Source organism: Musa acuminata, chromosome BXJ1-11, assembly GCF_036884655.1.
Source record: "Musa acuminata AAA Group cultivar baxijiao chromosome BXJ1-11, Cavendish_Baxijiao_AAA, whole genome shotgun sequence".
Taxonomy (NCBI): domain Eukaryota; kingdom Viridiplantae; phylum Streptophyta; class Magnoliopsida; order Zingiberales; family Musaceae; genus Musa; species Musa acuminata.
Genome location: NC_088337.1, coordinates 26876187 through 26903638, shown reverse-complemented (window position 1 = coordinate 26903638; position 27452 = coordinate 26876187). Strand labels below are relative to the sequence as shown.

Here is a 27452-nt window from a genome sequence, read left to right as displayed (position 1 = left end):
ATAATATCACAGATACTTTGAGAAATTTAAAAATATTTATTATCATCTCACAAATACTGTTGAAATGATAATGCTACCTATTATAGCATCAACATTTGTACAAGAATAACATCAACGTTTGAATCTTTTGTCTCTATATCAAATTTAATTTAAAAGTTATCAAATAATAATTCATATTTAAAATATACATTAAGTCCTCAATTTACATTTTAAACGTATTCCCAAACGTAAAAATAGGATCACGAAACAATTCCTCTACAAACAATATGTCATAAGCTTTAAAAACAAACATATTATGGATCTGTGAACTAATAAGCAAACTGATAAAATCATATCATCAAATAGCACACCCAAAAAAAATATTCATTCTTTTCTGTACACAGCCTAACTTCCTACCTCATAACCCACTCAAGATCACTCGGGCTGATACACATCAACAGTGCAAAAGATGAACTGATACAACTCATTTACAAACTTAAAAAAGCACCTTAAGGAGGACAAAGTGATACAATTGGTCTTCACCTGCTTCATTGCTCAGAGGAGTATACTCCAGGTAGTAAAAATCATGAGCAACAGCCTCCTTGGTGTGCATGTTGTTCCTGTTTTTGTTTCAGAATATTCCTTTTAACTGGAACTGATCCTTCCTCCACCAGTATAGGAACTTCCATAATCTAAAAAGAGTAGAATAGCTTCAAATTTGTAATCCTCAATGCATAATATTTGCCAATTCAGAGCTTCAAATGGAATAAGAAGAATCTAATTGTTGGTGACTGGAGACAGACTAAGGTAATTTTACAGAGATATCAAAAAGGACAACTTAGCTTTACATGGATACTATGTTGCGAAAAATTATGGATGGTGTTGAATGTAGGATAGTGGTGACTACATTTCATATACCATAGGTGTCGAGAAGATCTACATTCCATCAGTGGTAAGCAAGCAAGCAAAAAGATCATGAGAATCAAATATTGTTAAGTAGGAACTTTGACAGCTCAGTCGAGTGAACTTTGTTATGTATGGCAAGCAGAGGTACCAGCCAGACATTCAAAGATGCTACATTGAAAGTCTGATGACAGTTTAGCTCAAGATTAGACTGATGGTAAGAAAAAAGGATGGTGATTACTGCAACAGACAGAATAGTTGTTATACAGACTGCTCTTCAATTATCCAGATGTATCTTCTTATATTCAACTTTGTGGCCACCAGCAGGCTTTTTCAAAACAAACATTCATGTGCTTTTATGAATTAAAATAGATTTAGCAATACTTCTTATCAAAGTAAGAGACTTACACCAAAAGAAGAAGAAGCTTGCTTGATTGTAATATACAGCGATAGGAGGTCATTGTAATAAAACAATTAAAAGCATAGTAGAGGATCAATTCTACTATTACTTCCTAGTTCATACAATAGTTATCTAGGTCAGGGTTCAGTATGGTGTGTGGCACAAGGGCAGAATGTGGTATGGTACATTTCCCAGTATATAGGCTGAAATTTGGGAAACCCAAGCTGATTAAAACCTGACCTTGGACTGTGATTAGACATGATCACCACAGGATTGGGTCTGCCAAAGCAAAATTTGAACCCGACTAGGATTTCAGGTCAAACTGATGTTTACGGGTAGGCCAACTTAAAAAAGTGAACAAACTTACATGTACCATATGGTTTTCATATTCTCGTCAGCTACAAGATTCTTCATCGGATCATACTTACAGTCTATTCAGTTCTTAAATATCTCAATTTTTTGCTGGATGAAAACAAATGGTTGTATTCATTGGATAGAAGAGTACCTTCAATGCCAGTTCTTCAAAACATTTCTCCACATTGGCTCTTGTTTTTGCACTGCACTCAATAAACAAACACCCATACTCATTGGCAAAGGAAATCCCCTCTTCTCTGGTCACCATCCTATCAGCCTCCTAAAAGGTTCTAATAGAAATGGTTAGTCATGCAAAGAAAAAAACCATGCAAGATAAACCTAGTTTTTTTTCTAATGTTTTAGGCATGTACTGTTTTACTGATAGGTTGATTCTATTTGATAGTAGCTTAACATAGAGATGTTTAGCTGAACAGAATCTTTTAGTAAAGCAGATAGCTTCAATGTATCATCTACTAGTCTGCAAACCTCTTAAGTGGTTAAAAGCAAGATGCATTATCATGGTAACTTTCTGATTCTCGTACTCAAACAACGAATTGCTAATTAATTAAAATCATCAAATAAAGTCCAAATATAAAGTTCAGAAACAATGCTTTTGACTTGTACAATATGGTGAATATTCACTGGAAAGTTGAAAGCCACTATAAGATGCTACTTAATCTAAAAAGTTCATTAACACATTCAACAGTCGTACAAAGAAAAAAATAAGCTGCAAACAGGACAGAAGCAACAATGGCAAGCACTTGAAGAGCAGAAGTAACCTTGTCAACTTTATTTCCAACAAGCACTTTGACACAGTTGCGGTTTGTTGAGTATAATTCTACTTCCTTGACCCATACATCAGCCAGATTGGTAAAAGTCTCTCGCTTTGTCACATCATAAACTAACAGAACAAATAAATAAGTTAACTCTTCTGCATTTGTAGCATGTATAAAGGAAAATCACCGAACCTACATTAAGAAACCTAAATACAGGCAGTTGAAAGCAGCAAAAAAAATCAGCCATAAAATTTAAATGTGATAGATAATTGCTAACATCCAAAGCATATTGCACACTAAATTTATGGAATCAATAGAAGGAACTTTAATGGGTCACAAGCAGGGTGCATGAGTGCTGAAGATGGAGGTTCATCACAAAGTAAATACACTAGGACGAAAAGCAAAACATGTGTGCATGCTGAGAGTAAAAGGCACCCAAAATCCACAGCAGAAGCAAATTGTGATTGAACAGCACATTATACCTCTCTTATATATCTATTAATCTTCTTAACATTTTAAGTGTCTAAAGAAAAGTTGATCCACAATGCTACAAGTTTTTTCATACAAACAATAAGCAGGTATGTATTAAATAATACAAATTAATGTTAAAACAGAAAATAAGAAATGTAGTACTAGACTATTGGATAAGGGCAACTTGCTAAATCAGTTAGCAGACTGTAGATCTGAATCTATGTCATCTTAAATAGTAATGTCAATGTGTTAGGTGGTGAAAATACAATTACATAAATTAATGTTAAAACAGATCACAAGTAAAATAGTAGTAAATAATTGCTCAACCAATTAGCATACTGCAGATCAGTGTTAGGAGGTTAAAATACAAATGTTGCGTTAAAAAATTATGCTATAGAAAAAATGAAAAATAATGAACACAAGACAGTTAAATATCTCCATGATAGTAACTCTAGTTGTGTGTCACAGGAACCCAATTTTGCAAAAAAAAACTTTTGAGTGGAAACAAAATAGAATACTTAACAAATTAGAAATATATCATATGTTTGCATGCAAGCCATGAAGCATTAATGAATGGTAGTAACATTTGCATACAAGCCATTCAAGAAAAATTATATAAATTCTAAAAGATAAAGAAAAAAGTCTATATACATTGGTAATATAGCAGGTAAAAAGAATAAACAACTATTCCAATGTACAATGAAATAAAATGTCTGAAACAAGTCACTGACCGAGAATTATTCCTTGAGAACCTCTATAATAAGAACTAGTCAATGTCCTAAACCTCTCCTGTCCAGCTGCAATACATGTACAAATGGTTTTAGGAGAATAGGATAATTGAACAAAATATTAAATGTATCAACAATATGGGCAATAAACTCAACAATATGCAGATTCATAGTCATCCCCTTAGAAAAACCACATCACTATATGCAGAAGAAACATGCCATCTTTCCTATATTGTTTCCTATAAAAAAAATTTCACAAGCAACATAAGGATATTAATCAAGAACCTGCAGAAAATATCTAAGATATTCCATTTACAATGGCAGTTATGTAAATAAATAAGTCCAAACTTAACGGAATAATCAATGCAACTAATTATGCATATGAGCTTGTAGTGGATAATTCTATGATAAGGCTCTAATTGTGAAGTGATGTAACCAAATTAATGTCTTAGGATCCAAAAATGATGGATACAGAAATGACAAGGGACTGATAGAACAAATTTCGACATGCAATATATAATCGACAATTACCTCAGTCTGCCTGGCAAATAAGTAGATGCCATGGGACTTGAATATTTGAAGACGTGCATTTCAGAGAGAGATGTATGCTATTGCTAGACAGTGGAGCTACAATACAAAAGTGAGTAAGTCATGAAAGATCTTGAAGGCCCTTATGTTAGGCGTTAGCTAAAGGACTGTCTACCTAGACTGATAATTGGACCTAAACTATGGACCCCTCAAAGAGTATCTATTGTGCTCTGGGACCATATATGGACTCTGTAGAAGAATTCTTCTTCTCTGAGGAAAGAAGATATAGGGAATGTCAATAGATAAAAGTATTCATTTTCATCTTCTTTTTTGGTTAAAGCCAAAAATTGGGCCAGAGATGAAGCAAAACATGAGAACTGAAAGGTCATGCTGATCTTACCTGATGCTAAACACGTTTAAAGGGATGGTCTGGACCATGTTTCAATATTTCTAGCTAGGTATGCATAGGGTCATTCGGTGGCTCCCTTCCAAACCGATAAAATCCATTCCATTTCTATAAGGTATAAGTCAGACCAGCATTTTATGGTACAAAATGTAAGCCAAGAATGTTGCATATGCACAAATGATATTGTTAAAGCCAAAAATTGGGCCAGAGATGAAGCTAAACATGAGAACTGACTAAAGACAACTCTTTCTCTGCTTCTTCATCTTCTTTTGATCCTCTGTCCTCATCTCTCTACATTGTGTTCCAGTTGTGATCATCAATTGAATCATAGGGATCATAAATGCTGTCAAGGTACTTAAAAGGTCATGCTGATCTTACCTGATGCTAAACACGTTTAAAGGGATGGTCTGGACCATGTTTCAATATTTCTAGCTAGGTATGCATAGGTTCATTCGATGGCTCCCTTCCAAACCGATAAAATCCATTCCATTTCTATAAGGTATAAGTCAGACCAGCGTTTTATGGTACAAAATGTAAGCCAAGAATGTTGCATATGCACAAATGATATCGTTATCTTCTGCTAATCTTTCTAGGTTTTCTTGCAAGTTTTTCTCTTGCCTAGGGTTGCCTTGGTCAATGATCTGACAGTAAACCACATTTTTGAACTTAAATGTTTTATAATGCCAGTAATGTTCATTAAATAATCTATACTAGAAAAAAGTGCAAAAAAAGAATTGACAAATGTACAAAATCCACTTTTTGCAAGAATTTCATATAATAGTTTCATGATAGTAGTGGCACAGTGCAAAACGAAGAAACCTGTCTTCCACAAATCCAGTCTGTTATTTGTATGTGTTTCATGTGCTAAGATGCATTACCTGTTAACATTTTCACTTTTTCTTTAACAGAGGATCAATAGCTACATAGCAAATGTTCATCAAGCAATTGTTAAAAGCATGCTAAAGTGATGGTTTGCTAGCTACGAAGTAGGTAATAGTGGAAGAGAATAATAACAAAATTTTCAACTTCAAAGATGTTCTCATTTACCAGTGTCCCATATCGTCAGCTTCAACTTCTCATCACCAACAGCAAGATGCTTGATTTTAAAATCGACACCTATTAACAAATAAAAAAGAAAACATATAAAAACAAGACAAACAAGGTGAAAATTTTTGAACCACAAAGGCATTAACACAGACACCTCCAGAATCACTGATATAAAATGGTTGCTCTAATTAACCTTTGCAACATATATCCAAAATTAATAAACCACTAAAAATTCAAATTTTAATGTATTTTCAAAACTGAAAAACATTGTGTAGTTGAAAATAGCCCCTCAAGCTCTGCAGATGCCCAAAAATATCAACAGAAGCAAATGGTACTTGATTAATCAAACAAAGATCAGGTTATCCCCAATTTTGATGTACATTCCAGATCAAACATCACTCGGAACACCAAATCAGCAATTTGCAAGCAAGAATGAGAGTTAGGAAACTTCCAAATAGATACATGCATGTAGAAGAATAGATTCAAATGAGTCATACAGATAATTAAGATGAAACCAGCATTTACATTTTGATGATGGTCCAACCATTACAAAGTTTTGCAAACTTACATCTTTCACTCGTACCATGTTAATCTGATCAAAATCTCACAAGAAAACATTTTGCTACCTTGTCAGGACATTACTAAATAATTCGTAGTCCAGTTCTTAGCTACATGAATCAAGACTGGAGTGAAAATCCATGAAAGACTACATAAAAATATCTAAAGAAACTGAAGGCCTGAAAGGGTAAGAAGGACCTTGTCAGGACATTCAGATGTCATCAAACAATTAAAATATCAACCTGTGTTAATGCAAATTTAGAACAAATTCATTAGAGATCCAGAGAAATATAACCGTCAAATGCTTGTTTTCTTTCTAGTTTATTATCAAAGAAGTAGCAATAGGAAAGACAGCCTCAAGAAGCAGTTATAGCATTAGCAAACAGCTGCAATGCATGAGCAGGTTTCTGAGGATGTTGATGTCAGCAAGAAATTCCCACCAAACCTTTTCATTTTGAAATGAATTGACATAATTGTCATGAATTCATAGACACGAATGTTACTTTGCAAGCAATGGCAGGACAAAGGGTGACTGTATAAATAGCAACACTTTTGTACTGATGCACAAAACACACAATGTTCATAAGACCATGAAGGCCCATTGCTAAAATTTCTTCGAGTGAACTTTTCTTTTTCTAGTTAACATCATTACCAAAGGAACAAGCAAAATAAATCACAACTAGTTGTGAACTAAAAATTGGTTTAGTAGTTGGTACTTATTGTTCTCTGGCTAGTTCAAAACCACATGACAAATAAATCCCCTCTTCTACCACTTAAGCTTCCACACTTTTCAACATAACAGTTAAAGATGGATAAATTCACCGAATTAGTATGAGACAGCAATTACATCAAGGTGTATCAAAACCCTTTCACACGATTAAAGATCTTACATAATTGTTTTTGCAGATTGTGAAAGAAATAAGTAATGTCCATCACAAAGTCATTACTAAAAATGGACAAAACACAGATGCCTATACAAATAAAATAAAATAAAAATAAGACAATCCTCGGCTCAGCTACCCGAATCCATGCTTGACCATCAACATATAGACTTGCTTCATTTTCCGGTCATGCAAAAAATAATCACTATGATCAAGAACTGATATCATAGCATCTCTTTTCTTTCTTTATTTTTTCTTGAATGACACTCATTTTTTCATGGTTCCAGATCGAGCGTGCAAGTCCAAAGTCACCTACACCGTTAACTGTAGTTTACTGGGTCAGTCACAAGCACGATTCTTTACCCTCAAAGTTCTGGTAGAGCCGAATCAGCTTCAGTCATGGCGATCGTGTTAATGAACAGAACAACCATTAAGAATAACAAAGAAATATTTCAGAAAATAAAAATAAAAAATCATTAAATATTTCAAAATCTGCAAGACAACTCATCCTTCCCGAACACAATCCAAGAAGCATCTAGAACAGGGCAAAGGGAGCAGGAGGAGGAGAACAGAGGGAAGCGCACCGATGGTGGGGGAGAGATCGTCCGCGAGGTGGTTGGAGATGAAAGAGACGAGGAGGCTGCTCTTGCCCACCCCGGAGTCCCCGATCAAGAGTATCTTGAAGGCGTAATCGTACCCATGCCCCGGCCCCGACGACGAACCCATCAAAGATTCACCCCGAGATTCCGATCTCTCTCTCTCTCTCTCTCTCTCTCTCTCTCTCTCTCTCTCTCTCTCTCACGGTGATGATGAGAGCCACCGGAAGTAAGGAAGCGAGAAAAAGAAGAAAAAAGAATGGAGCAGTTGGGGGTGAAGACGAGAGGAGAGAATGGAAAGAGGGAGAGCAGAGAGAAGGGGGAGAGGCCGGGGGGATGCTTCGGCAGGCCGCGGCCGACAGCCAAATGGCTGCTTTAGTGCGCTCACAGTGCTTTTATTAATATTAATAAGAATATTATTATTATTACTCTTCTTCTTTCTCTCTTCTCGTTACGTCCGAAACCGCCACCTCCCCCTCCCTTTCTCTCGCGACGTCCGTCTACGCCAACGCCGTTCCATTCGGCGTGTCCTCTTCCATTCAATGCAGTCACGCCGTTATCCTCTGGCCGACTTACGAAATAAGACAAAGATACCAAAAAAAATATTATAATTAGAAATTATAAATTTTAAAAAATTAATACTAATTATATATTATTTTTATAGTTAACTATATTTAGTATCTTAATTTTTACTTATAAAAATAAATTATATAATCTTGTTTCTCCTTGTAACTTAAGCGATGAAAATATCATAAGATTTATGATTGAGCACGTGTTGATTTTATCTCACTTTGATTTAACATTAAGGTATTTTTATCGAACGATGATATAAAAAATAGTATTAAATATTTTATTTTTATAAATATAATTTTTTAAAAAAATAATTAATTATATAGATAATTTATAATTAATTTAAAAAAAATTAAAATATTATATTTATTATTATTATTGTACAAAGTGGCTCAAAATTTTGGGAATGTCTGTGATACACTTAAATCAAAGTCTGGAAAGGGTTAAGATTAAATAGTAGGTAAGGAAATGGAGATCATCGTAATAAACATGTTGTGGTGCGGGTGGATCTGTCAGCTATGATGTCCCATCATGAGTGTAGTTTTACTATATCCCACAAAAGAGTACTTGAAAGCTCGATGAGCTCACATTTCTCCGCTAAGGTGGGTCCGGTGGTCTAAACATGCATCATTGTTGCCGAGCGCATCCACCCAGATCGGCGGGCAACGCTTTGGCTTCAAACGACGAGTCGTTTGAGACATGACAACCTCAGAAGTTGCTTTTGTAGCTCGCAAGATAAAACCATCTGTCACCGTCTCGGTTGGGCCACTCAGTCGTTTCCACGACGATGTTGGCTTCCAAGGGATCCATCCGGCACTGTTCTTGTGTGTCACCCCAGTCGCAGGATAGATGAAGGATTCAGATCTCAGGTTTATGGATCGATATCACACCATAATAAAATCAATTTAATATTATTTTTCTCAAAAAAAATTATAAATATATAAAAATATTTATTGAGATTGTATTAGTCGATTGTGGTATAAAGTGGTACGTGAAAATATTATATATATTATTTAATATTATCAATTGAATAGATGTACATAAAATCACCTCCTCGGATACTATAGTAGGTTAGTAGCATATGATATAAAGAAAGCTGGGATTTAAATCTGTTGAGATAATATTTTTATTTGTGTCAGTGAACAAATGTGTCGTGGCTTGTGAGTCAGCACGGCCTGATCCACGGGTCAATGTCGAGAGTTTTTTATCGGTTGAGTTGGATGCCAAGATCGACCGGACCCTCGCGACGGGGTGTTGATCGGTGTTCCTTGGTGTGTCGATCCAAGCGTCGTGTATGTCGGGCTGCATCTCTCCTTTTCCGGGGTGGTTAACAGCTCGTCTTCGTGAGATAGCTGCATTTTTCTACAAAAATGGCCCTCGTCGGGATCACCCAACGAGGCCCCTCCGACGAGCAAGTCAGTCGAGTGATCAATTAATTTTTTACCCCCCACCTCGTTCCTGGATCAGGTCGAGGGTATTTTATACCTGCGTGTGGGAATTGGTCGGGCCCTGGTCCGACATGGACGTTGACTCTGGGAGCGGAACAACCTCTCTGACGAGATGACGTCTTCGGGGGTGCTTGAGCAGCAACAGACAACACTGCTTTAATAGCAGACAGCACTGCCCTCAACTCTTGGGGTGATCAAGCCGCACAGTCGTACCATTGGAGCTTGACGTGACGTGCACCCTTTGCTTCTGGAGGCATACGGTGTCGCGTCGATCTACAACGTTTGTCGGTGATTCACGTAGCGCCAAAATACGTCCTATCAATTTATAAGGATTGTACTGTTGGATATCATCCAAAAATATTCTTTTAACCAATTAAAATTACAATTCAGATCTAAAGATGAGAAGAAAGAACTGGATGGTGTTTTGATATTTGTCTCACACTGCATTGTTTATGATGCAAGGAAAGGAAACGGGAGGGCAGCTGTTGGGGTCTCACCAACCGCCGAGGGAGACCCGGGAGCCGGTCGCCTTATCCATTCCTACATCCCCGCCCGCTCGCTCGCTCGCCGGCCGGGGAGTGTGTGTGGGTTGTTGTTTTCCTGGGTTGGTGAGGGAGACAGCAGAAGGCGCGAGGTAGTTGGGCTACGTGGCCCGTCCACCCACACATGATCTCGAAACCGGAAGTACTAAAAAGCATAAGACAACGTCACGTGACTCCATGGGATGGCGGGAGACCGGCCCCGTCATTTCCTACTAAATCTAAAACTTTGGTATTTTGCTGGACCAGATCAGTGCCACCCTTGTCGTTCCCCATCCCTCCCTTTTTATTTTTTTCTATGGCAAGTTTTTATATTTATATATGTACGGTTAATTTTTATTAAAAATATTTTTTATTTTTTTAAAGCACTTTTTTTTTTTTTTCATGAAACACTCCTTATCTTATAAAGAATCGACGTTATCAATCGTCGCCTTTTATCCTACTGCAAGACCTTTATATACTTATACGATACTATTCGAGACATCAAGAGGCTCAAGATTACGATGCCGCCTATGCTAAAAGATTTATTTGTTACTATTCTTATACCACCGGGGTTTATGTTGGCCATCTAAGCAAAGAGATAATGATAGCGTCAACATACCATTTAAAATGTATTTTTTTAAATTCAAATTTGATATATATGGATCTAGAATATAAAACTATCATAAATGTCATTATAAGTAGCTTTCAATGCCCCTAACTTAATTTAGTTGTTACTTAAAACTCTAATTTACAACAAATATCCTCTAACAACTCATTATGATGCTAAAACGTAGGGAGCATTCTACGTATTATCTATTTCCCTAGAACTATAATTAATTACAGTTAAGCAATTGAAATGGATGTGAAATATCCTAAAGAACACTTTTCTTTTAATTATGTGCCGTCAGAGTTGTGGGTCCGACTTCAGTAGACACTCGATGGTGGGAAGGTTCCTCCAGCTTTGAAAAGATCAATCAATAATCAATATTCTACTATTTTAATCTGGACATGTAGTGATATGATTGTTGCATGTGCACTTCTGACTAAATTAATTGTTCTCCAATTGGATGAGTTCACTCAAAACTTCAAAAGTCCAAAACAAATACAAGTTGACCTTTCAAATATCAAAATCTTTAAAATTAATTACTAATTAATTATCCTTAATATCTCAATCTTTATATTTTTCAAAAATTATATTAAGATTCATATGTTGAACTATTGATAACATCAATATTTTACCTTCAATATGTTAGAATCAAGAGCACTAAACTAAGAGGAGGAGAGGAGGGGGTAAATTAGTGCAGCAGATAAAAACGTCAACTTCGTCAAATCTCTCGTACGATAAAAATCGTTTCCGACGTAAAATCGATTTTGGAAACTTAGTTTGAAAACATACGTAAATATATTGAATACAGTAAGCTATTGAAGGGGTTTACAGTAAGATAATAGCAGAAAATAAAACATTTAACATTGTTTCTCCTAATGTCATTAACTCTGTTGATAAAAATATCATACAGTGGTAAATCAAAATGAGACATAATTAACACATATTCAATGATAAACCCTACGATATTTTCGTCAACGGAATCGACGACGTAAGAAAAAATAAAATTAAATATCCCAATATGACTTTTGAAAATACAAGAATCGAAACGCTGATGATAACTAATTATAAAAGATAACATGTAATTAGCTTAAATCTTTAATCTAATAAAAAAATATAACAGAAAATTTTAACAACAAGAGAGTACAAATTTAGAGTGAAATTGGGCTCACGAATATGAACCGAATAAAGTATAGAATTTAGAACCACATACACCGTAAATACACAGCATATTAAACAAATCCATTCAATCAAAAAGAAAAATAACCAGAATAAGGTAATACCGTCAACTTGGAACTTCCTGGAAAGTGGGTGCAAGATGCTGGCTGGAAACACAACCAGGCGTCGTCATCAATTCAAATGCTGGAGGCGGCACCAACTCCATGCGCCAGCTTGCTAGGGTGGTGGCTACCAACCAGAACATGTTTGAACCGGCCGACAGGTCCCAGCATCCTGATCATCCTCTGTCAAAAGTAGCTAAGAGTTGTTAGCCCGTGAAACAAAAGCCAAGTTGAAGTGCAGTGTACCATGAGGAGAACAGCTGACCACAACCAATATTAATTGGGAGCAGTAAGATAAACCACAACGGAAAATTAGTAGCTTATGCACGAATATTAATTCGTCATCCCGCTTGCCAATACTAAATATACCAGAACCAGTGATACCTATATTACATCAAACTTCTCCTCATAGATCTCCAATAATATGAATACAATTTGCCTGCCACAGCACCAACACCAGGGTGTCGTGACCTCCATATCTCAGCCTTGTTTGCTAGTAGACATCAAGCTCAGTCAGATACTAATTTTCAAATAAAAATGGCCTTGTATATAGGTACTACTTTGCAAATAATACGACCAAAGTAGTACACCTGAAATATGATCAGAGTGGCCTACTCAAAAGTTCATTTTTTATTTGGACAGGCAATAATTGAAAAAAAAAAAAAAATCCATGTGATGGTTATAAAAAATATTAAGAATGGATATTGTCAGGTCCATCATGCTAACACCAGAACCACAGCTGCCTTATTACTGAAGCATCACCATAAACTGCATCGGATGTCGAAAATAACATATGCAGCTTACTTGAATCAAATGAGGCATCAATTATGCATCAAGATTTAATGTTCTAAGATAAAGAGGAAACATTCCCACCAAAATGAGATCGCCTCCATTACTAGTACCACAAACACCACATCTCATGCTGGAAGTGGATGCAGAACACATGCAGTACAATACCAGTGATCCCGTGAAATTTGCTCACTGAGAAAGGATGAATACGTAAAGTGATAATAAGAGAGAAGGCAGCATTCTCAAATCGTCAATATTATCTAAGAAAAGATGAATGTGTGGCCACTCAGCACTAGATCTGTGCATTAGCATAAGTGAAAGCTATAACAAACAAAACAAGGATGCACAGCATAAATTATAGGTATATGCAAACCACAATACTTACAATATATCCAGATTACTTTTTTTTGGACAATAAAAGCATCTTATTATAAAAGTGATTCTGTAAAAGGATTAGACAAAAAAAATTTGAATGTTCAAGCCTCACAATATCAATCAATTTCCCAGATCACATGTAACTTTTCAAGGCAGGCCTTCATGATAATAACCTAGGAGCCCTTAAACTCCTCGAGGGCAGGAACAACCAATCATGATGGGTAACCAACTGTCAACTTAATATTAAAAAGAAAATCCTACAGAATCAACTGACTGATACTTTCAGAGCTTCTGGAGTTCATCATTGATATATTATTTATGCTGTTCTAAAATCACTTACATGCTGCTAATTGTATCGAGAAAATCTTCTCAGTTTAACATGAAAATCTTTTAACCATGAATCTATATCCCTAATTTAAGAATCCTTTTTCTATACTCAGAATAAAAAAAGAAAAAAAGATAAGCACCACCATGTGCTTTTTTCCCCACTGTCAAAATTCAGGACATAATACATTAAACAATATGGATTCTTTAGTTCTACCGAGCTAATTGATAATAACATGGACTTTTCATTTTAATGGAAAAATAGATGTAAAATCTGCAACTTTGCTGAAAGCAAGTACGAAACCAAACAGACCAACACCAGGAAAAACTGTGAACTACTTACTGTCATCCAAGGATACCATCAACGTGGTGAGAACAAATGCAACAAAAGCTATCCATAATCCATGAAAGATCTTGTATATTTGTCAAATTTTATGTGGTACGTGCAACCAAATAGAATTCCACTCAACGAGAACGTGTCCTGTGACTAATGATCAAATCTTGAAAGATGAAGAACAATCACGTGCAAATCAAGATATGCAAATATAAGCAGTCATCATAACAGGATGTAGTGTTCATCTATTTTAATTAGAAAAAATGAAATAAACTGAGACATAACTGCAAAAAACAATGATCAAAATTAGATGTGATATTCAATTTGATTTAACAATAAAAAATGGTTCGCATAGAAAGGACCTTATTGATGATGACGAGGATTTTTTAAGTAACTTTTATTAGTATGCATAAGCAGTAAAGGAATCAAAGTAACTTCATCACCAAAGGGTAATCCATCATCAAAGTTAAAAATCTTTTTGTCAAATAACAAATCTCAAAAAGAGAGAACTGAGAGAACTCTGTGATAGAACTGCAAGGTCATGATGTTTGCTTTTTTTTTTTTGCACAATGGCAACAAGCATACCTCATCGTTGATGCTAAACCTCCATTTAGTTTTATGAAGCTGCAATTTGTCTCGCTGCCATTGCTGCCCCAGAATTACAAGTCCTACAAAAGCAGCAGCAACTACGACAGACCAAAATGTATTGGCCTCCTTCGCACGGTCGTACATGGATGCAGCATGCCTTTTCCACCAAGACTGACTTGGAAGATCAGATCCATCAGACTTGTCTTCATTTGGTCTTGCATGCTCTTGAGAAGTACCAGTATTCGTATTCGAAGTTCCTTCAGTCTCAAACTTGGTGCCACTTTCATGTGCTCCAGATTGAAAAGCAACAGACTGAGAATCAGCAAACTTACCCTGCCCCTTTCCAACAGAATTTAGCCCTTGGAATCCTATGCCCTCTTGAAATCCAATATTTTCTTTGTCGAAAAACTCAATTCCATGCAAGTCATCATCAGATTCAGTCTGCAACTTCTGTTTACCCAAATTATCAAGTAAATTATCATCATAAAAAACTTCAGAGCTTACATCATGTCCGTCCGGTTCACTATGGATTTCACTTATGGCGGGTTCTATTGGAAGATTCTCATGTTCACTGGGTGGAAATATAAAGTGACCAGACATGAATAGTGCAGCAGAAGTATCATGATTAGTTATGCTCTCCTTCTCTTTACTTTCATCGGTAGGGTCAAACTCGCTAGGTCCAGGTGCAGCAGCATAGGCAGATGCCGTGAGGGACACAACTTCCCAGTCAGCTCCACGAGATGAAGTTTCCTCTTGACCTTTTTCATTGTCCGCCATGTCAAAACCTAAAATTCACTATAAGTTTGATGAGATTAAGTTATTCAAATGAAAACAATAAATCATATACGGATGAACTTAAGCACATGAACAACAACAAGCAGAAAACAAGATAGTGCACTTCTAGCAAGGTCCAGATCAATCAGGTCCTAGATTGCTAAAGTAGAAAACTTTAGTCATTGAGCCCCATATCAATGGCTATGGTTATGCACCATGAAGAAATCTGTAGTTTGACAAACTCATTACTCCTAAATCAGAAATTTTGAAGAATGAAATGTTAAAAAACTGGTTAAAATAGAGAACACCCGGAAGAAAGTGGAAAGAATAAAGGGCAACCAAATTGCATCTTCTTTCGAATCAACAGAAGAAGCTAAGGACAATCTTGATAGAATTTAATATCTATATACAATGAAAACAAAAGACTCAAGCATTAACCCTTCACCAACTCCAACAAATGCATTTCAATCACGTGTAAATAGATAAGTTTCCTTTCTCAGTGTGACAACTAATGAAATTTCAATAAAGACAACTAATGAAATTTCAATAACAACCAAGAACAAATAGTTTATTGTAGTTATGCAGAAAGCCATAAATAAATAATAACAATATATCTTACTGCAAGAATAAATCAAGTGGACAAATATATAGAATAGTTGAATACTCCCAATCCAAATTTGTAGGTAACGAATACATGTTAGACAAGCAACAACCAAGAAGAAGAAAACCAAATTGGAAGTGCAGAAATTTTTTACTCCATATTCTATCCAGTTTCTTTGCCTGTTCTATCAAAGATCAATCAGTGCTGTCACAAGTGATCACCTGGGAATTTGGGCAATCCTTGAACAGATCACCAAATGCACATATAGACAATAATATATATTTGCATGCACGAATACATACATTCATAATATAGAGAAATACACATGCTGATGTATAATGTATAAATATATGCAGTATTTTCAATTTAAATGGATTTATTTAAGACTAATTTTCATGTCCAAAAGCTTTTCTGTAATATGCTTTCAAGTACTCATAAACATCTTACAATCACAGATATGCTGAACCGTTGATTCTCCATTTATAGTATGAAACTATCACAACACATCATTGCTCACCAACAAAAATATGACAAAGTGAGCTGCAAAATTTGTCATCGGGACTACCGCCTAGGGTCGAAGATGTAGGAATTTTTTACGACTATGGATTCAATCCAATCAATTTTCTTGAAATTAACATACCATGATTTATGAAACGCTTGATGCTCCACAAAACGATTAATTACTGTATCATATATCGAGCCATTCCAACAGAAATTTCAACTACAGAAAATTGATAGAAAACCCTAATTCCAACTACAACTTCCACAGAAAACACATTGTCTCGATGATTGAAATCCACCAGAAGGATGTAAACCATGGAGAATTCAATCATCTGATTCATCCCAATAGAACCAAATTTGGACCAGAGAGCAACTAATCGGATCCAAGCAACAAATTGGCGCCCTTGTACCAAAGCTGAAGCTCCAAACAATCCGAAGAAATCTCATACTCTAAGAAAGGCAAAAAAACACAACAAGAAATTTGTCCAAGGCACCAAAAAAGACAACATTGTTTACCTCAAATCTTTGGGCTATGGGAGGAGGAGGAGGAGGAGGAGGGCCGAAGAGAGGCGAAGAGACCGGAGGGAGGGAGGGAGGGAGGGAGAGAGAGAGGGAGAGGGAGGAGAGAAACCTGGCGAGAAAAATACAGGAATGGTTCAGCAGGTGGTGTCCGTCCGAAAACCGGCTGCACCCGGTCATCCCTGCCGATGACGTATAGAGCATTTGCTTCGAACACCAATCAAAGCGACCCACAAAGACACCCCATCGCATAAGACGCAGAGATGAATGACGGATCGAATCAATCAGGTATCTGAGTTGTACCTTTGTAGGGTGTCAACAAAAGAGTTTCTTTGGGATTATCTCACTGTGTGGATAAGGTTGAGATTGCGTGGGCAAAAAACTCTTTTTTTTTTTTTGTTTATCATGTTGTGAAAAGATTTGGTGCGTTTCATCGCTCTCTAATTGGTCATAATATAAGAATAAATATGAACGAATTCCTAAAGAAAATTCTTAAATTTTTGTGGAGCGTCTCCATCTCACCTTTTTTTTTATTTTGTATTTCATATTGACTTTATTTAATTTAAAAATATACAACAAGAATTTATATCATTAATATTGACACCAATTAAAATGAAGAGCCTCCAATGTGTTGTTGCAGTAGAATCTAGACATCCTAAAGTCTCATATTCGAATCCTCTACATTAAAATTTTATTTTATTTTATTTTTTAAAAATAGAAATCCAATTAAAGATGTTAACCCATCATATCTCAACTATTTGGGGCAATAAATAATTCAACCTGCAATCACAAGTCACTGCAGTGGCAATCGAGAATTCAACAGTTGCTGAACCACTTAGGTATAATGTCTTTGCGGTGTAGAAGAATAAATATACGTCTAGTTTTCATATGATTAGATGAAGTACAAGAGAAGGAACAGCTCGGCACCATAATGTTCAGATGTCATGCATTTCACAAAGGATGTTGTACGCATGAGCTACTGTCACACTAATCCACTTTAGAAGAAGCAACAGACGGCTCGAGTACTGTCAAGGTGTGGTCATTGCAGATGTCATGAAGATTTCTACTTGGTGAGGTAATAGATGAGTAGGAAGAGCACCAGGAAAGATGCCACAAAGGTAGCCATTCTGCGACTTGACTTTCTCTCAAAAAAAACCTAATATCAAAACTCAAATTGTGGTCAGCAAAAGAAGCGGGAAGAATCCCAGTAACAAAAAGAAAAAAGCACACTTACCATCTTGAAACGATCAACCGTTCCAGAAAGGACTCCCCTTGAAGCATCCATGTCATGACCCTAAAGCCAAGCCATCAGCAGAAGAACTTGATCATGTATTTTGCAAAAACGAGTGTGAATGAGAAAAAGATAAGGATTGAATGTGTTCTTCACGTACCATTCGGTCCAATGCACGATTATGAATCTCAACTTCTTCATGTATTTCCCCTGTCAACTTCACACCAAAACGATCATAATAGAAGTCAAATAATCACATCTTAGAGGAACTAAAATATGAACCGATGGGACTTAAATTTAAAAAAAAAAAAAGATAAAGCCTAGATATCTGAAAAATTAAAGACTAGTTGCACCCCGAAACATTATAGGCATAAACTACAACGTATGAAAAGGAAGAATGACTAAGGTGATCATGGCAACAAAAAAGATTCAGAAATATATACAAATAAAAACTACTGTTTTAAGATATTTGTCGTGCAACACACACTTTTCCTTGTTAGTTTTTTGGAATATCCTGGGGATACCACAAACTTGTCTATCATCAAATCATTAAAATTTAAACAACAAAAGTACCCATGCTTTTTGTTTCCTGCAGTACCAATAGCAGCTGTCCCCCTACACCCTTATTCTCTGGGGATATAAGCTGAAAAAGCATATGATCCTCACTCTTGTCAAAGAGCTGATTGAGGATGGAAGTGCAAAAAGTAGGAAGAAGCACCAACAATAAGAACAGAGGATAGAGAAAGGGGTGTGTGGAGAGTTGACAAAAGCAAGAAAAGTACTTGCCATTTTAAAAGATCAGAAAAGGAGAATAAGGGTTTAGTGAAACATTGATCACACAATTAAGATGGTTAACCAAGAACAAATAGATCAAATCATCATTTGGATTATCAAGCCAGCTTATGCCATAGGAAAATCACAATTTGTTTCGTGTTAAATTGCAATTTAGATGAGGCATGAACTTCTCCATGTAGTAGTATCTTCTAATCATGAAGTAGAGTATTTGCATATTGACCAAAGAGACACCACATATATCAAGCTTGTCAACTGGGTAATATCAAGAACATCCTTTGGTGGAGCTAAAAGCTCTGATTATATTAACATGCATTAAAAGAGCAAAGTAAATAACTCTAGACAACATAACCGCTTACTATTTTGGACAGAGAACTTGTAAAGGAAAACACTTATCCTGATATAAATGCAACTTTTGTAAAATATACTTATGGTTAGGAAAAGGACCAAGAGCTCCATCAAGACAAGTCCAACTACGATTTTAGGAAATATAATGTTATTCAAATAGTGTAAAAGCAATGAGATCATATTTTGCATATGACTTACTCTTTTTAAAATATTCACTCTATCTTGTAGCCCATCGACAGCTCTGTCGTTGCCATACTCATCAATTTCATGAGAGGAATAAGATGGTGCTAGAATGCCACCCTCCTCAATGCTATCAAAAAGAGAAGCTCTGTTTCTATAATCTCTGCAAATAGTCGAATCAAACACAAGACAAGAAAGTGCAAAAGTCAAGTCGAAGAACAACTCACCAAAGGTTCCAGAAAAAGAATCAAATAACATGCAGCTTATAAAGTAAGACATCTTAAATAAAGAGTCAAATTATGCTATATCATATTGAATTTGAGAAGAATTCCACATACAAGATGTACAGTGATAGCATATCCAACCTTGCACAATATTCTGAAATCAAAAGATTTAAGGAAAAAAGACAGGATATATAGACTGTCCATCTTAAGGATGTAAATCTCAAGAAATTTCTTAGGATATCTTTTGATGCTAGAACACATAATAAAAAAAAAAATAAAGTACAAGTGTGCTAAAGATCGCATGATGCAGTACAAAGCTATGCCAAGCACAGGTTAGTCTGCCTATATCAAATGGCATATTCAATATGAGCCTTCGCATGCAATATCTAGGTCCCGTTTAGATCATCACTAACAAAGTGAGCAATCTGGACAAATCAGATCTGAGAAATAGTACACATGGCCTGAATTAAGCATTCTTAATAGATGGTCCATTTAAATCTATCACGAGATGAAATCCTTTACAGCTAAAATTCAATATGCTGATAGTATTTGCTGATATGAATCTAATTTCTAGATTATTCATATAGTTGTGCTTGTCATGTTTTAATATCATTTGTGCTACTTAAAATCCCCCTAAAACAGAGACCAGCACCTTTTTGGCTAATAGCAGCCAAACTCTTCTGCTGCCCTGCAGATCCTATCCAATTTAACCCAAACATTATTCTTCGACATCTCTCTTACTGAATTTTAAGGTTTCTTTCCCCGAAGCAGTACACTACATATTTAATCTCAGTTTGCTATTAGTCCATCATTTAAAGATGATATGACATACTTAACCCAGGATATCGTGCCATGCCTACAAACAACACGACACACAATACCTTGTATGAGTTTAAACATGTATCTCACTTCAAAAAGTATAGCGCAGATGTCAGACTGCTCTGCACAGGTATAAACAAAATTCATACCTATAAATTTAATAGAATGCAGTTACAGTCCTTTCAATAAAAAACTTATAATTTTTTGGTTAATTATTAGAACGCAGATGTGACCCCTTGAATCCCAGACTTAGCCTACTATTATGGCGAAGAACTAAAAAAAAAGTTCTATAAAAAAATTGAAAGGAAAAGGCTAATAAAATTGAAATATTACTCAGTGATATAAGGTTAGTCCCTGCCAGTCATTTCAGAAAATAAACAAAATCACTGATGCAAAAAAGAATGACACAAAGGCTATTCTTTTAATCATATCCTTGTAGATAGACAAAAAAGGGTAAAAAGAAAAAAGAGTTCTACCTTCTCAAGTTCATAATTTTGGTTAATGGAGCAGCTTTTTTTTTTTTCCCTGCTCTCTTCAAATAAGTATCTTTTCCCTATCTTCCTCTTCTCCCACAATTCCGGAATCAAAAGTTGTGGCTTGTTCAGCACCTGGGTAAAAAAATAAATCACAATAGCAAGGCGATATAATCAGTAGCTGCAAATATCATTTCATTTTGGAACCGTTTGGCAGATCAAATCGATAACACACATCCAAGGGACTTCGGATCGCTCTACAAGGCCGTTATTCCAAAACCGAAGAAAGCCCTAAAAAATTGGAGATCTATAAAGAAACCTCAACTTGCGAAATAACAGAATCAACCACTGGATCGCCTTAATTCGCGATGAAAGTTCCATCGGAATAAAAATCCAATTTACCAGAAACCGATGAAAGAGCCGGATCGCAGAATCCAATCTCATGCCAAATGGTACAGCAGAACACAACCGAGAAAAAACGAACAAAAAGAATGAATCCAAGGATCAAATGGATTAAACGGAAAAAAAAAAACCTTCGATCCACTAATTGGATGCTCGGATCGCCGTCGACGAGAGATCTAGGGTTAGGTTTCTTCCCGGTGCTTAAATGCCGGTGTCGGTGAGGAGAACCGCACTGATGAGGCGGCAACTGGAAAGAACGGAGCTTTTCCACGCGGGAAGCGCGTCCAGAACATGGTCACACGCCGACTGCAACGTGGCACCCTCAGACAGGTTAATTATGCTGCCAGTATGTGATCCGAACTAGATCCCATGCAATCCATTCAAGCAACGAGCGGGTCCGAGTCGATCAGTATGTGTTATCGGCACGGGAACACGACAAGAGACACGCCCAAGTTGAGCGCGAACCGTGCCGGTTCGGGTTGGTCAGGTCGATTAGGATGCGACCATCTAATCATCCGTTGAGCCCATACCCATTGGTCGGCATCAGATTTGAGCCGGTTGGTTTCGGGTGTGTACCATGTTGTGTTACTGATCTTGCTTCTTTGATTGATACAGCAGCTATGACAACGTACAGTATTAAATATGCAATGGTATTTTTGATGACTAATCATCAAACACATTCTCGAACTATTCAATGCCTTCAGGTGCTACTTCCTAGCAGCGTATCACTGAGGAGCAAGAGGAAAAGATGTGCTATGATTTATGGTATGTGTTTCTCAATCCCTAGCATGATTCATTAATGTGTAAATAGATGCCTCAGCGCCCTTAGGTTGACTAGATCAGACAAGCACATCCAATTAAAAGCTTAAGACATATTAATATAATTGGCGATAGCACATCCAAGGATCCACGAAGGTAATTATGAATTGTCCTTCACTTATCACCTACGAGGACCAGAGGTTAAGGAGAGATTGTTGGAGACAATTAGAGACTACCTCCTCTAAAATTATTTCAAAGAATATTCTAATCCGATCATATATAAAAGTTTATCTTCGATAAAAAAATGGATGATCATCTTTTTTACCGCTCGTATCATCACTCATATACATCGGGTTATTAACTTGAACATCAAAGGGATCGAATCAAGAAATCTCTTCCAACCTCGATTTTTGTGTAAATAAGATCTCAGAAGTTCGATATTTTCACCTTAAATAATCCTACGCATACAAGTCCAAATCACATTGGGCTGACCAGAACATACTAAACAATTATTTATTTTGAAATATATTGTCAGTCAAAAATGTACAGACTATACTAAAACTAATGTGAAATATAGTGGACTTAATTTAAGCGCATGCAATTCTAGACAAAAGTCAATTATAGTATTAATCAGTAGATAAAAAATTGCTTCTTGACATTGATGAATTTCTCTAAATAATATCACTACCACCTACCAATAGTCTTGGCAAGAACATGATCCTTCACAGAACCGGTGGAAGCGGTTTCGATCACGTACAATAATCACCCTGCCATATATCTGAGTGAGAAGCTTAGTAGCAGCATGACAGTCATCACAAACCCTAAGGTTTTTCACAATTCGAATTGGTGTCCGTGGTGGGGTACTGATAAGACCAAATGCCATGGCTAATTTCTCACTATGATAGTTGAGCACTGTTTCCTTCTCTTCCTCGTCTATGTTAAGATATACGCCTGAAGTATCAGCAACATGTCCTGCCCGTTTGAGCTTCTCCTGCATTTCTGAGAGCATTGCTTGGATCTTCTTGCTCTGTGGGTGTGAAGCATCACCCATCACAAACTCATGAACCACTCCATTTACCTCAATCGCGGTCATCCCAGGCATCTTCTTAATTCCCGTATGCTTCATCGATTTCCTTACTTCTGCAACCTCGCTCCATCTCCGATCAATTGCATAGATGTTTGAGAGAAGTATATTGTAGCCACTACTATGGGGTTCAAGCTTGAGAAGCTCCTTTGCTGCCAGTTCCCCCAATTTCGGATTCTTATGAACTTTACATGCAGCAAGAAGTGCCCCCCATATTATCACATTTGGTTCATTAGGCATTCTGCGTATCAATTCATGTGCCTCATCGAGGTGTCCAGCTCGACCGAGAAGATCAACCATGCATCCATAATGTTCGACTTTTGGAACCAATCCATAATCATGTTCCATGCAACTAAAGAACTGCTTTCCCTCTTCTACTAGTCCTGAGTGGCTACATGCACGCAATACTCCAATGAAAGTGACATTGTTTGGTCTAACACCCACCTTCTCCATCTCCATAAAAAGACTGATAGTTTCCTCTCCATACCCATTCATGGCGAGTCCGTTAATCATTGCATTCCACATGCACACATCTCTATCAGTAGTTTGAGTGAATACTGCATATGCTGCATTGATATCCCCGCATTTGGCATACATGTCTACCAATGAAGTGGTGAGCACAACATTCATCTCTATTCCTTGCTTGTCAATACAAGCATGAATCCACCTTCCTCGGTCGAGAGCCCCAGCCTCGGAACATAAAGAGAGGAGGTTCACCATGGTTATTTCATTTGGCTTTATATTTGCATCTTTCATCTGGGTGAAGAGATCAAAGGCTTCTTTGATGCAATTGGTGTGCGCATATCCTGCAATCATGGCAGTCCACACTGCAATGTCCTTCCCATCCATGAGATCAAACATTTCTCTTGCACTCCACAAATCACGGCACTTGCAGTACATATCGACCAAGGCAGTGCCCAAAGCTACCGACATCTTGAATCCATTTCGAAGTATGTAGGCATGAAGCCATTTGCCCAATTCTAAATTGCCAATCGATCCACACTCAATCACCAAGCTCAGCATCGTGATCTCATTGGGGAATACATGATTATGCCGCATCTCGATAAGCAGCTCCATCGCAGTTCCCATATCTCTGCTACGAATGAAACCAGCTATCATGGCAGCCCATGATGCAGTGCTCTTTTCCTCCATCCTGTCAAAGACTCTTCTTGCTGCAGAAATACTTCCACACTTGACGTACATATCAATCAGGGCAGTGGTAGCATTAACACTAGGTGATTCCCTAGCACTGTTTTTTATCAAATAAGTATGCACAGGTCGGCCCTTTGTAAACTCTCCAACATCGGCAAAGAGATTAAGCATGTTAATTATTGCTACTTCACTAGGCCTTATGCCTGACAGGAGCATCTCTCTGACGAGTTCAATGGCTTCGTCAAACAACTTACACCATGCATAGCTCCTTATCATAGTGCTCCACGAGACCACATCTCTATCAGGCATTTCATCGAACAACTTCGTAGCAAACCCCAAGGATCCACATTCCGAGTACATCTGCATCAAGGAATTATGTACGAAGACATCCCAATGGAATCCGGCCTTTATGACAAACCCATGGATTTCCATTCCTTGTCGGAGACTCGAGAGCTGCGCGCAGGCCTTGAGAACTGAGGGGACGGTGAAGTTATCGGGGCTGGCCGCAGTCTCCCGCATGTGGGCGTAGAGATTCAGTGCGGCGGACGGTGTGTTGTTCTTGATGTAAGAAGTGATGAGAAAATTAAGCTGGGCTTGAGGACTGGATTGAGCAGGCAGGATATTCGTTGGTCGGAATTGTGTTCGGATAATGTGGGCATGGATCTCTTTAGTCTGTTGCAAGGTGAAGGCGGTGGCGGTGGCGGTGGCGGTGGCGGTGGCGGTGGCATCTTTTGGTGGTGGAGATGGGATTGGAGAGTGGAGATGAAGAGTAGGTTTTGGGATGGGTTTGAGTTGGGAAGAGAGAAAGGGTGGGAAGGGGGTTCTGCTTGGAGTTACCATTGCCTCCATGTCTCCATTTCGGTGAGTCATGAGGTTGAAAGAGAGCGACGTTGCTTTACTGGGGCGTCCAATGGAAATCACGACCGTTCAAATGTTGGGCGGGGGCTAAATCGACGGCCTAAAATTGTCCTCTGCAGAGCCCATCACACAAAACGAACAGCAGATAAGCCCCCTTCTCCCTCGCCAACACCACTCGCTCCCTCTTCCCTCTCCCTTCACCTCCTCGCTTCCCCCGTCGCCTGTCCATGGCACTGCTCTCAGTGGCGACCACTCTCAAGGCCAAGCATGTACCCCTCCTCGTCGCCACCTCCCGTCCCAGTTTGATCCTCCGCCGCCGCCTCTCTCTTCCGAAGCCGGCGTCTCCCCGCCGGTGCGGCCGGGTCTACGCCTCCATGCTGCCCACCCCGCCGCCGTACCCTCCGCCGCCAGGCGAGCAGGTGTACCAGCCCTTTCGCCCCCCGCCCTCCCCGCTGCCGGCCAAGTACCGCTCCCTGGGCACCGCCGAGCGGCTCGAGATCCTCCGCGATCGCCTCGGATTGTGGCACGAGTACGCCCCGCTCATCTCCAGCCTCGGCCACGACGGCTTCACCCCGCCCTCCATCGAGGAGGTCACCGGCATCTCCGGCGTCGACCAGAACCGCCTCATCGTCGCCGTGCAGGTCCGCGACTCCCTCGTCTCATCCTCCTTCGACCCCGAGTTGCTCGCGTTCTTCGACGCTGGCGGTGGCGCCGACCTCCTCTACGAGCTCCGCCTCCTCAACGCCGCCCAGCGCGCCGCCGCCGCCTACCGCGTCATCGAGCACCGCCTCGATCCAAAGGCGGCCCAGGAGCTGGCGCGGGCCATGAAGGACTTCCCCCGCCGCAGGGGGGACGTTGGCTGGGACCGCTTCTCTGCCGCCTCCCCGGGTGACTGCCTCGCCTACACCCACTTCCGCCTCAGCCGGGAGACGATGTCCCCTGCCGAGCGGATGGCGTCGCTCGATCGGGCGGTGGAGGCGGCGGAGACGGACGAGGCGAGGAAGCGGATCGAGGAGGAGATCGAGCGGGCGTCCCGCCAAGGCGAAGGAGGAGCCGTGGCGGCCGGCGAAGAGGCGGAGGAGCTGAGGGTGACGGTGCCGGTGGTTCGACTGAGGTACGGGGAGGTAGCTGAGGCGTCGACAGTGGTGCTGCTACCGGTGTGCCGGGCGGAGGAGGGGGAGGAGGGGATAGCAGCGGCGCCGGGGCGGTGCAGGGCGGAGGGAGAGCTGGGGGTGATGGCGGCGGAGCGGGGGTGGGCGAGGTGGGTGGTGCTGCCAGGGTGGGGGCCGGTGGTGGCGGCGGGGAATGGGGTGGCGGTGGAGTTCGTGGACGGGAGGGTGCTGCCGTGGAGGGGAAGCAGGGGTTGGGAGGAGGCGGTGCTGGTGGTGGCGGACCGGCGGAGACGGGAAGTGGGAGCTGAGGACGGATACTACTTGGTGGGCGGCGAGGAGGAGAGGAGGGGGAAGGGTTTGGGGGTGGAGAGAGGGGGGAAGCTGATGGGAAAGGGAGTGAAGGAGGCGTTGGGGACGGTGGTGTTGGTGGTGAGGCCACCCAGAGAGGAAGAGGATGACATGCTCCGCGACGAAGACTGGGACTGAATCGCCAATCGTAGGCAACGCCTCCCCTCTCGCTCTCTCTGTTTTTGTTTCCCGCCCCAATAAAGGCTTATCATTTTGCCTTTTTTCATTTGGATTAGTGGAGCTGAGCAAATTACAATCGAAAGAAGAGATTAAATACCAAATGTATGTTGATCACAATGTTTGGCATTAGAAGATGATGCCACCATATAAGTCGTGGGAGACAGCATGGTTGACGACATGTCCGTGTAGACGACGAAGGAAGGCACTCGAATTCTCTTATTTGAATTAGATGCATCGCGTTTATTTCCATATTTTATGTAGTTTTTAATTGATTCCTTTTCAGTAAAAAAATTCGATTAGAAAGGTATCTTAAAAAACGTTCAATTCACAATATATATATATATATATATGGGATTTTTATATACCCTTCTAATAATTAATGTCCGTGTTGGAACTCAATTAATATTTATATAAAAAGTTAGAAAAGTACGGGAGTTAAATAATTATTAAAATAATAAAATATATCTTTAGTTATTTGATTTTTTATCATTTTAGATTTATAAAATAATTATGACTATTAGTATTGATAAAAAATTTATTAACAGTTAACACACGATCATCATGCAATACCTAAATTTTTTCTCGTTTATTATGATAATAAAGAGAAATATTTTTTTATGATAAGGATGATAATC

General features: G+C 38.7%; 5 protein-coding genes across 7 annotated transcripts; 1 reads left to right on the top strand and 4 right to left on the bottom strand.

Moving 5' to 3' along the window:
• Positions 1 to 309: 309 nt before the first annotated feature.
• Positions 310 to 8001, bottom strand: LOC135597422 (ras-related protein RABC2a-like). Its single transcript, XM_065090347.1, has 6 exons — positions 7616 to 8001; positions 5593 to 5661; positions 3615 to 3680; positions 2416 to 2537; positions 1788 to 1916; positions 310 to 671 (listed from the first exon to the last, which is right to left on the bottom strand). Exons 1-6 carry the CDS (start codon positions 7755 to 7757, stop codon positions 564 to 566), a joined length of 636 nt encoding a protein of 211 aa, XP_064946419.1. The 5' UTR covers positions 7758 to 8001; the 3' UTR covers positions 310 to 563.
• Positions 8002 to 11920: 3919 nt separating this feature from the next.
• On the bottom strand, positions 11921 to 16981 carry LOC103971686 (ATG8-interacting protein 1). Of its 3 annotated transcripts, none has more exons than XM_009385770.3 (3): positions 16853 to 16981; positions 14458 to 15245; positions 11921 to 12233 (listed from the first exon to the last, which is right to left on the bottom strand). In XM_009385770.3, the coding sequence occupies exons 2-3, from the start codon at positions 15235 to 15237 to the stop codon at positions 12126 to 12128; spliced, it is 888 nt and encodes a 295-aa protein (XP_009384045.2). In that variant the 5' UTR covers positions 15238 to 15245; positions 16853 to 16981; the 3' UTR covers positions 11921 to 12125. The 3 variants fall into 3 exon arrangements, with proteins under 3 accessions (XP_009384045.2, XP_009384046.2, XP_064946418.1); XM_009385771.3 differs by having other exon boundaries at positions 14458 to 15255; positions 16853 to 16979; XM_065090346.1 differs by lacking the exon at positions 11921 to 12233 and adding an exon at positions 12831 to 13031.
• A 732-nt stretch (positions 16982 to 17713) lies between these two features.
• On the bottom strand, positions 17714 to 21612 carry LOC103971685 (bet1-like SNARE 1-1). The gene is made up of 6 exons (XM_009385769.3): positions 21456 to 21612; positions 20926 to 21057; positions 19425 to 19569; positions 18247 to 18303; positions 18090 to 18149; positions 17714 to 18011 (listed from the first exon to the last, which is right to left on the bottom strand). Exons 2-6 carry the CDS (start codon positions 20937 to 20939, stop codon positions 17919 to 17921), a joined length of 369 nt encoding a protein of 122 aa, XP_009384044.2. The 5' UTR covers positions 20940 to 21057; positions 21456 to 21612; the 3' UTR covers positions 17714 to 17918.
• Positions 21613 to 22582: 970 nt separating this feature from the next.
• On the bottom strand, positions 22583 to 25333 carry LOC103971684 (pentatricopeptide repeat-containing protein At4g21065-like). The gene has a single exon (XM_009385768.3). It carries the CDS (start codon positions 25187 to 25189, stop codon positions 22775 to 22777), a length of 2415 nt encoding a protein of 804 aa, XP_009384043.2. The 5' UTR covers positions 25190 to 25333; the 3' UTR covers positions 22583 to 22774.
• Positions 25329 to 26863, top strand: LOC103971683 (rubisco accumulation factor 1, chloroplastic-like). The gene has a single exon (XM_009385767.3). The coding sequence runs from the start codon at positions 25405 to 25407 to the stop codon at positions 26773 to 26775; it is 1371 nt and encodes a 456-aa protein (XP_009384042.2). The 5' UTR covers positions 25329 to 25404; the 3' UTR covers positions 26776 to 26863.
• Positions 26864 to 27452: the final 589 nt, after the last annotated feature.

Coding starts and splice junctions, on each gene's coding strand:
- LOC135597422 (XM_065090347.1), bottom strand. CDS start 7,757: ATGGGTTCGTCGTCGGGGCCGGGGCATGGGTACGATTACGCCTTCAAG. Junction 3,681..5,592: donor GCTGACGATATGGGACACTG/GTAAATGAGAAC, acceptor CATGTATTGCAG/CTGGACAGGAGAGGTTTAGG. Junction 672..1,787: donor TTGAAGAACTGGCATTGAAG/GTACTCTTCTAT, acceptor TACTCTTTTTAG/ATTATGGAAGTTCCTATACT.
- LOC103971684 (XM_009385768.3), bottom strand. CDS start 25,189: ATGACTCACCGAAATGGAGACATGGAGGCAATGGTAACTCCAAGCAGA.
- LOC103971683 (XM_009385767.3), top strand. CDS start 25,405: ATGGCACTGCTCTCAGTGGCGACCACTCTCAAGGCCAAGCATGTACCC.
- LOC103971685 (XM_009385769.3), bottom strand. Junction 18,304..19,424: donor GAGTGAATATTTTAAAAAGA/GTAAGTCATATG, acceptor TTTGGTGTGAAG/TTGACAGGGGAAATACATGA. Junction 18,012..18,089: donor CGGTTGATCGTTTCAAGATG/GTAAGTGTGCTT, acceptor TTTTGATATTAG/GTTTTTTTTGAGAGAAAGTC.
- LOC103971686 (XM_009385770.3), bottom strand. CDS start 15,237: ATGGCGGACAATGAAAAAGGTCAAGAGGAAACTTCATCTCGTGGAGCT. Junction 12,234..14,457: donor GGTTTAGCATCAACGATGAG/GTATGCTTGTTG, acceptor TACTTTTGACAG/AGGATGATCAGGATGCTGGG.